The sequence below is a fragment of the Megascapheus bottae genome, chromosome 26 (genome assembly GCF_031878675.1).
Source record: "Megascapheus bottae isolate mThoBot1 chromosome 26, mThoBot2.hap1, whole genome shotgun sequence".
Lineage (NCBI taxonomy): Eukaryota > Metazoa > Chordata > Mammalia > Rodentia > Geomyidae > Megascapheus > Megascapheus bottae.
The window spans coordinates 2,532,093-2,548,603 of NC_143534.1; the positions used below are offsets into that span (position 1 = coordinate 2,532,093).

The 16,511-nt window shown below is 46.1% G+C and overlaps 1 protein-coding gene across 1 annotated transcript in view; it reads left to right on the forward strand.

Annotated features, from left to right (window-relative positions):
• Positions 1–16,511, forward strand: part of Ryr2 (ryanodine receptor 2) — a 232,881-nt gene that overhangs the window by 193,977 nt on the left and 22,393 nt on the right. Inside the window, exons 84-90 of the mRNA XM_090318697.1 lie at positions 6,938–7,018; positions 7,762–7,850; positions 8,802–8,930; positions 9,703–9,807; positions 11,179–11,260; positions 13,614–14,911; positions 16,020–16,087. Of these exons, the coding sequence (XP_090174823.1) occupies positions 6,938–7,018; positions 7,762–7,850; positions 8,802–8,930; positions 9,703–9,807; positions 11,179–11,260; positions 13,614–14,911; positions 16,020–16,087 (1,852 nt within the window). The remainder of the gene's footprint in view (positions 1–6,937; positions 7,019–7,761; positions 7,851–8,801; positions 8,931–9,702; positions 9,808–11,178; positions 11,261–13,613; positions 14,912–16,019; positions 16,088–16,511) is intronic.

Below are 16,511 nucleotides of genomic sequence, written 5' to 3' on the forward strand. Positions count from 1 at the left end.
AAGTTTGAGTTCTTGGCATAGAATTGGAGCTCAAGCTTATTTTTTCCCCCGTAGTGATCACCCAGAGTTCTGACGTTTCAGAACTGTATCTGAAACTTCTTCTTAGTATGGGGAGTCATCAGCTAAAGGTGGCCTTCTGGTGGCCAGGAATGGGCTGGACCCACAATTGGGACTGTTCTGTGTGAATCTCTTCCATCTCTCTGTAGGAAGGCAACTTTCATTTGCATCATCTTCCTCAATATGCGCACAAATAATTAGCTGGACGGATTAACAACTTTCATTTGGCTTTTTCTTTTCTTTCTAAAAATTTTGTTACAAAGAACAAGTTAGAACCAAAGTCTCAATTTCTCTTTCCTCCCATTTCCTTGTCTTCTGACCTCTGTATATATACTACCTTCCTTTTTCTTCAGTCATCACTCATGAGCGTGGTAATTATCAAAAACAAGACTGCTTTTTATTTGCTTTTTTGTTTGTGAATAGCTTTGTGTATGGACTTGAGAGTAGTAGTCTTTGTGCATTTGTTTCTCTTTTTTCCCCCTGTGTTAACAAGTAATACATTTAATTTGTCTTATGCATCCTGTTACTTTTTTTTTAAATGTATACACTTAGCTGTTTTCTTTATCTTCTTTCTATGAAGATGAACCATGATTACTGTATGAGATGTAAAGGGGCCATATGCATTTACATTGGTTTTGGATTTGTTTAATTGTGTTTCTTTCTTTCATTTGAAAAACATTCCTCGTGGACCCAGTCACGTGAATGGAAGGGTCTTAGGATGTGTGTTCTGATCTGCCTGTGGTATGTGTGTCTTGACCATAACCATGGCTTTATGGCTGTCTTGATGGCCTATGGGACCAATGGCTCCAGGACCCCTGACCATTGAGTGGTGTCTCGGACTACCTCCTGGTATTCCTTTGACAGCCATCCTTTCACATAAAAGCTAACTTTTTACCCTTGAGACTAAATTTAAGAAGTACCTGAAAGGAGCAATTAGTCTTTACTATTCCTAATAGAACAACAAAAAATGGCATCTGTAAGACATCCTCACTGATGGTAAGAAAGGGACTTCATTCAGATAGACTCTAGTGGGCCAGTAAGTCTTTCCATACGCAATTACTCCTTCTGGACCCATGCACTTTAATCAACGTTCCTACAAAGAGAACCTACAAAGGTACCTACAAAGGTACCTTAGTATCTGATAACAGTGTAGTTTGGGCCTCATTGCTTTAGGAATCCTGTACTGTCTCTATTTCGGCTTCTTATTAACAATTCATGTGATGAGAATATTCTTTTGTTTAAAGTTACACAAACTTCAAAGTAGCTTATCCCTTCTCTGAGGAGAGGGACAGTCAGACATGGCTCTAAGAAAAGGCTAAAAACCTAATTCTGCTAAGGATCTCAGTGACTGTTTAGAGGATTTATGGTGTGCTAACATTGTTGTTCTCTCTGCATATCTTATATTCATATAGATTTTTAAATGCCACAATAAAATTCAAAAACCTGTATGGATACTTATTCCATTTGTGGATTATTCATGTTTGTTTTTAATCAGAGCTATTTAGCTGAAACTTGAAAGTGAAATTTCTCTTCTCTGTTTTGAAATTCTTCTTGGGATGTAGCAGAAGATACTCTTTATTATTTATGTTTTTAGTTCCAGAGCTTGAACTCTGGGCCGAGCACTGTCTTTGACTTTTGTGCTCAGAGCTATATCTCTGCCACTTGAGCCACAGTCCCATTTCAGGTTTTTTTGTAGTTAATTAGAGATAAGAGTCTTACGGACTTTTCTGCCTGGGCTGGCTTTGAACCATGATCCACCGATCCCAGCCTCCTCAGTACCTAGGATTACAGGTGTGAGCCACTGGCACCTGACTACTTCCTTTTATTTTTTATCATTATATATAATCCCCAACTCCACAGGCAAGATAAAGTTTAGAAACTGAGCTGAATAAATAGGCATCATTGGATTAAAAGAAATCTTTTTCTAAGCCTTGATTGCCAATTAACCTTTCCCAAGTTTCCAGCTGGTAACTGATCATGCATGGTACTGAGTTTCTTGCCGATAGACTTCTAGTGACCTCATCCAATTTATGAGAAGTTGAAGCAGCAGATTAGATTTTAATTACACCAACTAATATATCGATGTTGAAAGAGTGGCTATTGTTATTTCTTGATATGTTTTATCATTTTATAATTTATTGCTCTCTCTCCCTTAAGGGAGCTACTTTACGTGTGCCCCAGCATTCTTCCTCCTGGAATCCACCATTCCTGGGGGAATGTTCACTCTTTACTATGTTGGGTCATGATAGCACATAAGTTTTCCTAACGTCCTGGCACAGTTTGGAAACTTGGAAGTGTTTGCTGGTGTGTGCTGGGTGCTGGCCTAGAGGTGAGTTGAGAACGTGAGTCTGACACGGCAGACCTGAACACGTACTCTGACACGTGCTTTCGCAGCGAGTCTCAAGGCGTGTGAGCACGCTCAGTGGAAAGGCTGCAGGGCCCTGCAGGCCCATCTCAGTGGCCATATCTGGCTTAGGGTAGCAGATATGCGAGGCAGAGACCTTCCGGTGGGGAGAGCTGCCCACCAAAGTTTATGGTAGAAAACACAGCCGGGAATGGTGACTACACACCATGTAATGAAGCCAAGTGGTCAGACTGGAGGCTGGAAGACTGGAGACTGGTCTTTATGGAAGACCATGAAGAACCATTCCTGCCCAGCCAGAAAATTCACAGGTATTTCCCCTCTGAGGCCACTGAGCACCTAATGTAACTGGCCCTTCAGTGCTGCTGTGTGCAGTGTGCAGTCATCCACCCAGCTGGAATTCAGCTCTGCCAGCCCTTGGGGGAAGGGTGCTCTGGCATTCCAGTTCACAGCCCAGCCCCATCCTCTGGAGAAAATGACCCAGGTTGTTTACTTCCTGACAGGAAGCTTGGTGCTTTCCAATGACAGTGAGGACATCTTCAGGAGAGACTTGCCATAAAAGGCCAAATGTAGTTGCTATGAAAGTAAAAGGAAACCCTCTTTGAACAGAGCAGTGTCATCCTCCACGCTCAGAAAAATCTCCCCTCGAGTGGGCGTGGCTGTCTGAGGTGGAGGAGGTGTCTAGGGATGTGGGTGATGGGAGGAGAGGGAGCCTCAGGGAGTGTCACAGAGGGAAGCCATCCCCACACCACACGGGACAGCCACCTTAAGTGACTTAACATGGGCAAAGGTACTTGAAATGGGCGATGCTCAGGTCTTGCAGAGCTGATTTCACGCAGTGGTCATTTTTTCTGCTGTCTTGGGCTCTGAGGTAGGATTCTGAGTTAGGGATACCGTGCATACGTGATGTCAGGCTGTTAGCTAAATTTGAATAGATGTGCCCAGTGGAATCCATAGATGGTCATACAGCCTGATCAAAGACCATATTTTAGACTGTTAGGTCGTTTGGTCTCCCAGCCTGAAGAACTCACACTGATTCCTTTTGTGCTTTGCAAATTTGAAAACACTTTAATTCATTTGAGCCAAGTGACTTCTCCCAGCAGTGCGTGAAGCAAAGAGATGGACAATCTCTTAATCCCTACAGCAAAATCAAGACTCCAAGGTCAAGCTACTGCAGACCTGGAAGTGGTTTCCCTTGGCTTTATGAGCTCATAATTTAGAGAACATAGAGTATGTATGGTTTTTGCAACAGGTTTTATTAGTTGGCTGGTTGCTCTTTTACAAAGTTTAGAGAACTAAAGTGCACAGAAAAACCTCATCATACTGAAACTGCCTGCTCAACCATCTAGCCCAGTGACCCTGTGCCTTCATCTCCCAAGTTTCTGGCGTAGAGATGTTGAGTCACTGTTTCTCCACATTCACTGCAATCATCTTGTCCCTGTGATTGGCTGTGAGACCTGACATGCTTAGCTCCTTGGTGGCTGCTGAAGCTACACAAAGGAATTATACTGACTGAAATTTATAGGACTATTATCAGCCCCAAAGGAAATGATAAGATATACATACATACATACATATATATATACATATATATATAATCTAGTACAGAGTTACTAAACGTCAGCAAACTCAATTTTTGAAAAGTATTATTCTTTGTTAGTTGACTTGCAACATGCATGGAGTCGTAATTAAGCTATTTAAACAGTGCTATCAAAACTACCCACAAAGAAATAAAATGTCTTTTCTCACCATTAACAGACTAGGTAGTACTTCTACTTACATTGACTCAGTTTGTGAATTTATTAATAAGAATTAGCAATTCTTAGTATTCATTAGTATTATCTCAAAGAGATAAAAGCAGAGAACTTCAGGCTGCATTCGTGGGCCTTGTAAGAAATCCCTGCATGCGTACACGGTAACCTGTATGCATATATACACATAGACATAGGTACATGCGTGCACAGATGTGTGTGCATACAAACATATAAACATATACGCAATTGTTTCATTGAATTGAAGCAAATACGTGGACCCTTTCCTGTTAATTAGATGAGCCAGTGTGTTAACTTTATTAGATCTCTGAAATAGGATTTCCTGTTTCACTTTTACCTTACAGACAGAAGGTCTAACTGATACTCTTTCCAAGTAAAAATCTATAATTCTAAGACAGTTTGGAATCATGAAAATTGAGGAGGCTTTCAAGAACTATAAAGCAAATAAAAATAAGATTTATCCGCAATGCCCTGCTGCCTCTCTGTCTGGCGGAACGGCACTGCTCCTAATGTGTTAACCTATTAAAATTTATAAACGTCAGCGCATTACGTAGATACAGAGGACATGTGTTTTCCTCTTTTCTAGATGAGTAAACTAAGGTGCAGTGAACAAACTCGCCTTGAGCAGGACAGTAGCAAGCAAGCCTGTGCCTGTATGTCAGTCCTAGCCATCTAGTTGAGCCCCTTATCCAGATGGCGGCCAGTGACTGCCATGCACAGGGTTGACAGCGCGCTCCTCCAGCTATGGCAAACGACATGCTCCAGTGTCAGCGGACCCCTGTCTCTACTGAGCCCCCCGGTCTTCCTCGTCATTCATCTTGGTTTCCATCTTCCCGTGGGCTTTCCCGGGCCACCTGCAAACATAATGCCATCCTCCATCTGTGTTCCTGGACCACTTCCTACAGCATGGGCCATGGCAGCATTTTAACCTGGTACCCATCGCTCACGGCGCTCCTTTCTGTCCCCTCCCCTTCCCTTTGCGTGCTTTCAGAAGTGAGGTTACTCAGTTTACCATCAAGACACTACAGTGCAGGTGGAGCACCAATAATCCCTCCGGTAATAAACCGGGATGACCCACGTGGAGGACTGTGACCTCGAGGGGAGATTACGGGATACTTACGCCAGGGTTCTTCCTTCTGAGCTCTTTCCCCAGGGGTATTTCACACTGAATATAGCAACCCTGACAGTGCATGTACTTTATGATTAGGTATCTAGAGTATGTATGATATAGAATGAGTATTATATACTCTATAGTTCTTTTTATAAAGAGTTTCTAGATCCAATTTACTGATTCTATTTTCTGCATAGACACATTTTGCAGATAGCCTCCCAAGGAGCCATTAAGTCATGTACGTTGTGGTGTTTTGATGTAACTGTTGAGCCTTCCGTGTAAAATGGCTCAGGAAAATGATGAAAAGAATCATCCATGCTGCGATCGGCTTATCAGCCCCGTGCTCCCACCTCACCTTGGACTTGATCACCGAGGAAGGGGTGGATCCGGCATCTCAGTGTCCACAACATCTGACCTTGGACTTGGTTGGTTTTCAGTGTAGTCGCCAGATGCCATATCTGTGGGCTAACACAGGCAAAGGAGTTCAGGGACTTTGGGTACTTTTAAAACATGGCAATCTTAGCTATCAAATGGTTTTGCTCCCATTACACGAAGCCTCTCACTTTGAAACACAGACTGCTGGGAAGTCCATCAGTTCTCTGTCATTGTGGTCATTCACCATTCCAATGGGACTCAGCACCGTTGCACCCTTTTCTTGCTTAGCCCAACGTATTTCCAGTCTGTGAGGAGGTCTTTTTTCTGTTTTGTAAATTCATGAACAACATCATGCATTTTTTGCTTTTTAAGCAAATCTAGACTTCCAAGGAGACATGTCATTTTTTAACTTAATTTTTTTCTCACTAGTCTTTGTTTTTAAAATCGACTTTCATTTGTGTGGTGTTGTTTTGTGTTTGTTTCTTTCCTGTGCCTTTCCTTTCCAAAATAAACCACTATCAACTAAATTAAAATAGAGGTAAATGACCCTGTTTAGGGCTTGCTGAAAAGTTTTAGTTTTTATGTTACAAGATGGATCCTCTGCCCTGCCCTCTGAGGCTGAGCTCTCACAGTCTTTCTTTTAGGGTTGATGTTTAAAAATAAAGTCTTTCCACTAGTCCCCTTCTTCTGGAAATGTTCACCCCCTCACACTTGTGAAATCTTCATAAGCATTTTTGGCAAGTAAGTTTTTATGACTATCCCTTAATTATTTTATGAATATCCCTTAAATATTTTTTCAATGAAAAAAGAAGCTTGCACATTGTACGTGGGTACATAAAAAACAGACAAAAAAATAGCTTCGCATCACATCACTCGATCCCACCCTGGTAATAAAGACAATTTAATGTCAGAGAGGCAGAGAGCACTTCTACGTGAAATGCCTTTCCCCAACCAAGGAGGAGACAGAGAGCCACGTTTTGGCCTTCAGGTTGGGTGTGAAATGCTGCCAAACCCATGCTGCTACGTTGAACAGAGAGAAATGTCAAGCTTTAAGATCCCAATATTATTTGCTTATAAAGAAAACGTGCGCCTATCTGCCAAGTGCATGATCTCCAGAGCTTCAGATAGAGCGTGGCCGGGGCTGGGCGCTGGTTCCCGGCTGGGAACCGTGTTGAGTCCACCCCAGGCGCCGGGGTGGGGACCCGGGGGGTGGGGGGCTGCGTGGAGGCGGCCATCTTCATCCCTCTGCACGTCCCACAGGCGAGAAGGTGCTGCAGGACGACGAGTTCACCTGCGATCTCTTCCGATTCCTGCAGCTGCTCTGTGAAGGACACAACTCAGGTTTGTGAGAAACCCCGGCCGATGGACAGGGCTGAGGCAGGACAGCAGGAGCCCGCGGACCCCGGGCAGGCCTTGTCCCTCCAGTCAGGCCCCTGTGTGCTTCCTGGTGAGAGGTGCTGGGGTTTATGGAAGGCTTTGCTGTTACCGTCCTGGCTCTTCTCCATTGTGAGGGCAGAGAAGGGCGGTGAGAGGGAAATGAAAGATGGGGAACATTCTGTACATGGGGGGGACTTCACAGGGAAAGGCACATAGGTGAGAGACCCGCTGTCGACCAGGTGGCTGGCGTGAGGGCAGTGCAGCTGCTGTGCTGAGAGGGCTTCCTCAGCTGGCAGCCCGCCCCACTGCGTTACTTCGCATCATGTATTTCCATTGGTCTTGAACCTGTCTGTCTTTACTCGCCCGTAGTTGTGGGAAGGTGAGAATTGGACCTGGGTTTTTGTGTCCTCTGCATGTGAAACATTCCCGAGGAATCTCATTCCTAACGGAGGAACAGCCGTTAACCACACCTGAGTCCACAACTGAGCCTTGCTATTGTGTGAAGCAGCCAAGATGCGTTGCAGGGAGGGGAAGGGAAGGTCACTCACTTTTCACAGAAGGCGGGGATGATTTCATGTCAGAACGATTAGGTCACCGTGACCCGGATGTGGCCAACATTACAATCCCTTTCCACGTCGGTAGAATGAACTGGACTGCTCTTAAACGCTTCAGCGGGCTTTGGTAACACGGTTCTTGATCTTCTGTAGATTTTCAGAATTATCTGAGAACTCAGACTGGCAACAATACCACGGTGAACATCATCATCTCGACCGTGGACTACCTCTTAAGGGTTCAGGTACGTGGCCTCGTGTGTCGGCATCCGGGAGCGGGTGATCAGAGGACACGGCGTGGCCTGGTGGGAAGCCGGCATGCTTCCCGTTCTGTTGTGTTTGGGCTTCTGATTAGGTGTAACCTGCAGTCATATTTTTGTCTTTGGTCACCATCTCTCTTCAGTTTCTACAGCAAAACTCACTGTTACGTCTGGTCAGATGCTCTTACTTTGCCATTACTTTCTTCCTCTGAAGAATTCATGTCCATTTTGTAAAGTACTTATGTACAGGCATGTGTATACATAGATGTATGCATGTTCTTACAGAAATGAAAGCTTGTCTGTTACCATGCACTTAGTTTTGACTACGTTTAATTTCCTTCAACTCTCCTAACTTGTGTGCTAATTTTAAAATTTGCCTTCATTCCTCACTGCTTAAAAATATCATCTCTGATATCGTAATTCCACTGAACACGTTGACCAAGCCGGATCTGGAGTCTCTTACGTAATGACAGGCCGGTATAACTTGTCTTTTCCTCACTTCAGTTTCCATAGGAACCTCGTACAGTACTTTGAACACCACAAATTATGACGTTCAGCCTTCCCTTAATCTGTGAGGATGTAATAATATTACCTCTTTTTTTTTAACTTAAACTTTCCTGGCTAGGGTGGAAGAAAGCATCTATTTGAAGCAAAAATACCAAGGAATGTCACTGGAAATATATTTGTGATCTAAAATTCAGGTCTGCGAGCTCCCGTGGAGCTGGTGGCTCAGTGGATGAATAAGGATCAGTCTTCATGAACCCTTTGGTTTGGTTGAGTTCCAAGTCATCTAGAAAATGATTTCTAGAGCTGAATTTTCTGCTTCTTGTCTGCATTCCAGTTGTTGGTTTTAGAAAAACCACTAAACTGAACATCTATATCATCATGGGTTTCATGGCAGGACAGGCTCCTCACAATCTGACCTTTGTTCTCTAGGAATCCATCAGTGATTTCTACTGGTATTACTCTGGGAAAGATATCATTGATGAACAGGGACAACGGAACTTCTCCAAAGCTATTCAAGTAGCAAAGCAAGTCTTTAACACCCTCACAGAGTATATTCAGGTAAGCACTGAAACATTTCTGCTGTCCGAAGAAAGGAAAGTGAAAAGAAGTATTGACGGGCTAGCACTGAATTCCAGATGAAATTACCTAAGTACGCCTGCAGTACTTTCCACCCCTGCCTTGGACTGCTTTCAGCAGTGTCCACAAATAACACACTAGTTTAGAATGTGCATATATTTGGAGTTAAATAACTCCCGTTCTGCGTTCTGAGTTACAGTCAGCTTGCTCAATGGCATAGCAAGGGCTCCATTTCACCTCTAGGTTCTGGGACCGGTGGTAAGCCCGGGATGGAATGAGGAGGGTAGGAGAGTGAGGGGAGGTGGGTTGCTATTTAGGATATAAAAAATTAGGACCTTTGATGAGAAGCAGACCTGCAGCAGAGTGATGACCCATTGATATGACAGAGGAGCTTATCAAACCACCCGTCCCTCACTTGCCCTCTCCTTATAGAGAGGGCAAAGCCAGAAAGAAAAATGAAATGGTTTGCTGATAGTTTTACTCTTCTTAGAAAATCAGAAGTGTTTTTGAGGACTTACAAAATGTTTCAGAGAAGCAGCTATCACTCAGGGGGCATCCTTCATTTTCACTGTCAGATCTCTCTCTCTCACACTCTGTTTCTATCTCTGTCTCTTTCTCTCTGTCCCTTTGTGGGTTTCTAACTGTTTAGGTAGCATGCTGGGATAAATCTATCAACACTTTTCTCCTGTGTTTGCAAAGTGGGCTGGGGCACCTGAACAGCCAGGAATGATTATGGTCTGTGTTTATGCCACAGGGTCCTTGCACGGGCAACCAGCAGAGTCTGGCACACAGCAGGCTGTGGGACGCAGTGGTGGGCTTCCTGCATGTCTTCGCCCACATGCAGATGAAGCTGTCGCAGGTAAAGGACGGGATGCCCTGTGGACTGTCAGTCACTGAAGGATGCCAGCTTGCCTTCTGAGGTTTAGATGTTATCGGTGTCTGATCACTTCTTCATTACCTCCTTTACCCAACATCAAAACAGTCTTAAATAAGACTATGACCAGAATACCCAGATGAGAACCCTTATTGAAATATAAGGATGAAGAATGCCAGAGTGTTGAGTGTAATGGAGCAATAAAACCAGGGAGCTGAAAAGCATGGTACATTTCCATGCTCATAAACGTGCTTCCTATGATTTTCTCAATGACATTTTCTTCCTTTTACAAATCCAAAAAATAAAGCCAAACCCCAAATGGTTCGTACAGGTAATCAATCTCTTCTCAAGCCACAGGCAAGCACAGACCACATGTATTCATTACCAGTAACTTTCACTTCTTGTGAGTCAAAAAGAAAATGCATAGCAGTCAGGAGAAGCAAACAGAGAAGCAGCAGTCTTTTCTGCTGTGTTTTCATGTAAATTTGGGGTATCCTATTGAAATAGCTCATTTACCCACCTCTGTCTCTAGCCCTTGTAAAGTGGAAAAAAGTGCATGCAGAGAAAAGTTCCCAGTATCAATATTCAGTCCATTTCAACGAGAGAGACCTGGGTTTCTGCTGGGTGGTCATGTAGAAGAAGGTTGCTTCTCAGACTTTCACCCCCTGTCTCATGCGGGAGGCCTGGTCCCCTCTTCCCTGGGGTCTTGTTTGGTGTGGAGGGAGTGAGGACAGCTGGCCCCTGGCTTCTCCCTGTGCAGGCATGCTGTCCGTCGTGAGCCACCGTGGAAGCTCACGTGTGCAGGACAGATTGGATTCAGCCAGTGGGATGAGAGGAAGAACGCTGTGTAACTAGACACAAATTCAATGTCCACCCAGACGAGTTAGGGTTTTAGTGGGAGAAAGAAGAAGCAGGGAGGCGAGGAAGTGGAAGCAGACGTTTGCAGAGGGGCAGGTGGTATGAAGGTGGTCAGGTCAGCTGTGTGTGTTAGTTGGTGATCCATGGAGACCTGGGCTGGAGGTCTGTCTCAGGGTGTTGTCTGGGCATTCTTTGGTAGTGTGGCCTTGTCAGAGGCGGCACTCTTCACGGGGTCTCCCAGGAATGGAGTCTTGGGGTGCTATAACCATCACCTTAGCGCTTCTCCAGAACCGCCCAATCTGGCTTTCCTCTCGTAGCTAGGGTTCCAGCCCTGAGCCACTGGCTCCTGGCTGTCAAATCACGTCAGACAGTTGGATTCCCCAATGCTTCAAGGTACCCAGGAGTGGCCAGCGGCATCTCCTCTGTGCCAATAAGTGTGATGTTCTTGCTGTGTGCTTTTCCTCCTGGACCTCACGCACCATCGGTGTCTCTTTTCAGGATTCCAGCCAGATCGAGCTGTTGAAGGAATTGATGGATCTCCAGAAGGACATGGTGGTCATGCTGCTGTCCATGTTAGAAGGTAGCCTCTCCTGATGCCTCAGCTCCCCTTCCTGTCCTTCCTGGGGGGCTCAGCACGTGTCTGCTTGTGCCAGCAGCTGGCAGCAGAGACAAAAGAAAACAAAGCAACAAAACCCCAATCGTGCCAAGATGGGACTGGTAGCTTTGCTTCATTTTGATTGGTTGCTGGACTTGTTTTTGTTCTCAAGTTTGTGCCTTTTATGGAAGGGAGCGTTGCCCGTGTCCGTTCTTCAAACTGCAGGGTGGAAGTGGCTGCAGCAACAGCCCTCATTTCTCAGAGGCCCCCCAGGAGGACGCACGGTGTCCATGGGGCGTTGTATTAGTGCTTGTGCCTCTGAAATGGGTTGAGATCATCGACCCCTGGGTAAACTCTGACTGTGTAAGTAGTTCTATTGAGACCTCAGTTCTCCCGATGGGCTCTTGGGTCCTGACTGAGGAAGAGGGTGAGATAATGCAACTAAAAAGCCTTAGCCTGGCTCATGCTTCCTCCACCCCACGGCTCACACTCTGCCTCGTCCTGTTGGACAGCTACTTCTCTGTTTTCCACTTTCCTCCATAGAGCCAGAGATGGACGAAATGCAGGGAACCCATGTAAATACAACCAAGCAACGAAGATAGATTTGTAATAGCACTATTTCTTGTTTCTCTCCCCGTCCTCTGGCCACGTGGGGCCTAATGCCACTTTGGTCAACTGAGGCCACTTCTGTGTTGTGTAGGGATGAAGGCTAAGAAATCTGCCCCCATTGCTGGCCACCAGAGCTGGCTCTCCCCTCTTTACCCATGCCCAGTGCATCACAGACCGCAGCCATCCTGGCTCTGTGGTGGACTCCATCACCTCCTCCATCCCAGGAATGAAGCAGTCTGTGATTCTGTCATTTCAAAAGCTGTCTAGTGTACTGAAGGTCTTGGCAACCTGCTCCTTTTAGTGTTCAGAACTCTTGTGTCCTGAAGAGAAGGTGATTTCTGTTGTCAGTGCAGGGAAGTAATTTGCTCTCCAGAGATGGGGTGTGGAAGTCCTAGCTCTGACCCGCCACGGTCGTGTCACAGAAGCATTGGACCTTATTGAACGTCAGTCATCACGTTCATAAAGGTAGTGGTGACACTGAGTGAGATGCATTGTCGAATGGCAGCTGCTTTGTTCAACTCCTTAAACATCATACAAATGTTTTAACAAAATCGGATTGACTGAAAGTACTTTCTTTGCAGACAGAAGACCATAAAATCAGGTTTGTAACTTTGTTGGTGGTTTTTCAACCCCAAAGAGCTGTGCATATGTTCATTTTTATTTATTAATATGCTGTACAGTTTCAATCTTGACAGTCTGTCCCACTTTATCTAAAACAAGTTTTCTTGATTTGAGAGGAAAACAGATTTTGTTTAGACATTCTTATATGTGTCTCTCATATTATTTTGTAAATATGGTTATACATATTGTTCATGTAATAGCCTTTTTCATATGGTTCTTTTCTTTCTTTTAGCTCAGAGCTGCACACTTGCTAGGCAGGCTCTCTTCCAGGGAGCTGTTTTTCTAGCCCACTGCCCCATTTTTTTTTAAAAAGAATTTATTAGCATTGATTTTTACATCGTATTTCAAATGACATATTTAACAAACAAGTATTCAAGAAGGGAATCTCTCTATATAATCACTGGCACTTAGAATTTAGAATATTATTGAAATTAGGCTGAGGGTTTAGATGTCATATATACATATATATTAATCTATGTAATAAAACATTATGTCTGTGGAGTCATAGATTTTTATGTCTATGTAGTTGTGTTTATATTTCCAATACCATGTCCATAGCATTGGGTGTGTGAATAATGAGTCCTTGCTCTTGTACTGTTTGGATCGAGTAGCCACATATGAAGACCTACTTCCCCATTTTTGAGGCAAGGTGTCACTCCCTGCTTAGGCCTGTGCCTGGGTGGTAATTCACTTGTTTAGGATACCAGCTGTAGCTGTGGTGCCAGGTGCCAGTTTCTCTTGTGCAGATGCAGTCTGTGGATTTTTCTGCTCTTTGGGCCACGATCCCCCTCCTAGCCACGATTACAGGCTTGAGCCCCAGGGGCCACCTGTGAGTGGAGTCACTTTTCTGTCTGGGATGGTTTTGAGCTGCAGCCTCTCCACTAGCTGGGATTGCAAGCATGAGCTACTGCATCCAGCTTTCACCTGGTTGCTTTTTAAAAGCATCCTTAGGGAACCATGACCCATCTTTCCCGAAAGACCTCACCCCCTGGAGGGTAGATAAGGCGCTGTCTTCGGTTCGGGAGTCATCGAGGTTGTTCCGTTGTGTGTCGCTGGCTGGTTTGTCAAGGACGTTTGTTCTGAGCACATCCACTTGCTCTCCCCGTAGGAAACGTGGTCAACGGGACGATCGGCAAGCAGATGGTGGATATGCTCGTGGAGTCCTCCAACAACGTGGAGATGATCCTGAAGTTCTTCGACATGTTCTTAAAGCTGAAGGACCTGACCTCTTCGGACGCGTTCAAGGAGTACGACCCCGACGGCAAAGGCGTCATCTCCAAGAGGGACTTCCACAAGGCCATGGAGAGCCACAAGCACTACACGCAGTCCGAGACCGAGTTCCTCCTGTCCTGTGCGGAGACGGACGAGAACGAGACCCTGGATTACGAGGAGTTCGTCAAGCGGTTCCACGAGCCGGCCAAGGACATCGGCTTCAACGTGGCGGTGCTGCTGACCAACCTGTCGGAGCACATGCCCAACGACTCTCGGCTGCAGACGTTCCTGGAGCTGGCGGAGAGTGTGCTCAACTACTTCCAGCCCTTCCTGGGCCGCATCGAGGTCATGGGCAGCGCCAAGCGCATCGAGCGCGTGTACTTCGAGATCAGCGAGTCGAGCCGCACGCAGTGGGAGAAGCCCCAGGTGAAGGAGTCCAAGCGCCAGTTCATCTTCGACGTGGTCAACGAGGGGGGCGAGAAGGAGAAGATGGAGCTCTTCGTGAACTTCTGCGAGGACACCATATTCGAGATGCAGCTGGCGGCTCAGATCTCCGAGTCGGATCTGAACGAGCGGTCGGCCAGTAAGGAGGAGGGCGACAAGGAGAGGCCGGAGGAGCAGGCGCCCAGGATGGGCTTCTTCTCCGTCCTGACCGTCCGGTCGGCCCTGCTGGCGCTCAGGTACAACGTCCTGACTCTGGTGCGCATGCTCAGCCTCAAGAGCCTGAAGAAGCAGATGAAGAAGGCCAAGAAGATGACGGTGAGGGACATGCTGGCCGCCTTCTTCTCCTCCTACTGGAAGGTCTTCCTCACGCTCCTGCACTTCGTGGCCAGCGTCTGCAGAGGCTTCTTCCGCATCGTCTGCAGCCTGCTGCTGGGGGCCAGCCTCGTCGAAGGGGCCAAGAAGATCAAGGTGGCCGAGCTCTTGGCCAACATGCCGGACCCCACGCAGGACGAGGTGCGGGGAGATGGGGAGGACGGGGAGAGAAAGCCCCTGGAGGCCGCCCTGCCCTCCGAGGACCTGATGGACCTGAAGGAGCTGACGGAGGAAAGCGATCTTCTCTCTGACATATTTGGCTTGGATCTGAAGAGGGAAGGAGGGCAGTACAAGCTCATTCCCCATAACCCCAACGCTGGCCTCGGAGACCTGATGGCCGGCCCTGCCCCCGTCCCCGAGGCCCAGGAGAAGCTTCAGGTGATTATTTCACACCAGCATGTGCAGGCACTCTCCTCCCCCTCTTCCCACCCTCCCCTTCCTCTTCTCCTCCTCCCCATTTGGCCCTCCTCCTTCCCCCTCTTCCTTCCTCTCTGTTGTTTCCTCTCTCTCCTGTCTCCTTCTCTCCTCTCTCTCCTGCCCTCTCTTTCATCTCTGTCTCTGAATCTCAGGTAGGTGCAATAAATAAGTGTTAAACTAGGTTTGGGGATGTTGGCAGTGGAATTAAAAGTAGGACTTTGAGTATGCAAAAAAAATGGCTTTTTGGGGGGTGGGTAGACAAAGCTAACCCTTTTTAAAACACTTTATAAGTTATTAGATTGTCTTAGACTACCAAGGTGTAAACTTAACTATCCTCTGATAACGTTCCTTAATTGAGTAATCACCTCACTTGCTGTGTCTGGAAACACTGAGATCACAGCACGTTAAAAAGTAAGAGGCACACCTGTTGCTGGGGCTGGGGTCATGGCTTAAATGAGTGCGGAATTACCTGCCTAGCAGACTTCAAGCCATGCGTTCAGACCCCAGTACTGCAGAAAATGAAAACAAAAACCAGTAAGAGATTACTGCTTACAAGAGGCATCAGCAATAAGAGAGAGAGAGAGAAAGAGAGAGAGAGAGAGAGAGAGAGAGAGAGAGAGAGAGAGAGAGAGAGAGAGAGAGAGAAGCAGAGAGAGAGAGAGAGGGCCCAATTACTTGCATAAAATGCATATATTGTTAATGGACAGTAAGAGTTGTATTTTTTTAAAGATCATATATCAGTCTGGTGAACAGTTAGAAGAGGGAAGACCAGGGGAGTTTCCCTGGCCTTGAAGGGTGAGTGAGATTTGAGTAGATTGGAAAGACACAGAAGAGCATTTCCACAGTGAAGACTGGAAATGGGGAGGGGCCTTGGAATTTCATACGTGTACTTCCCACCTGTGCAGGATGCTGTAGGGAAACATGTGACCCTCAAGAATAGAAGGTGCGTGTGGCTTTCTGACATGATGTATAACAGGGCGTGCTCACGGGCTTTGTTCTACATGCTTCCTTGGTCCTGAATTCACAATGTATCACCCTGCTCTTCTTTGTCTTCACTGACCTGTTCAAGGAACAGAAGGCAAAAGAAGAAGAAAAGGAAGAAAAAGAAGAAACGAAATCAGAACCTGAAAAGGCTGAGTATGTATTAATTTCTGTGTACATCCTGTGTTTCAGAAAGCACCCACCCCCTTAAAAGCCACAGGTATAGGTCAGGCCCTGATGGGTCTCACCTGTAACCCTAACTACTCAGGAAGCTGACAGCTGAGGATCAGGATTCAAAGCCAGCCTGGGCATGAAAGTCCATGAGACTCTTATCTCCAGTTTTCCACTAGAAAACCAAGAATGGCTTAAATAGTAGGGGACTAGTGTTGAGCAGAAAGCTCAGGCATGCTGAGTATCAGGCCCTGAGTTTGAGCCCTAGCAATGGCGTGCACACACACACACACACACCTGGCAAAGCCTAGGCAGTGTGGCATTGCTTCAGGGGGAAGCCAAGGCTGGGTACACCTAAACCGCCTGGGGAGTTGGTTACAAAACAGGCTTGCATCCCAGCATGATGAGT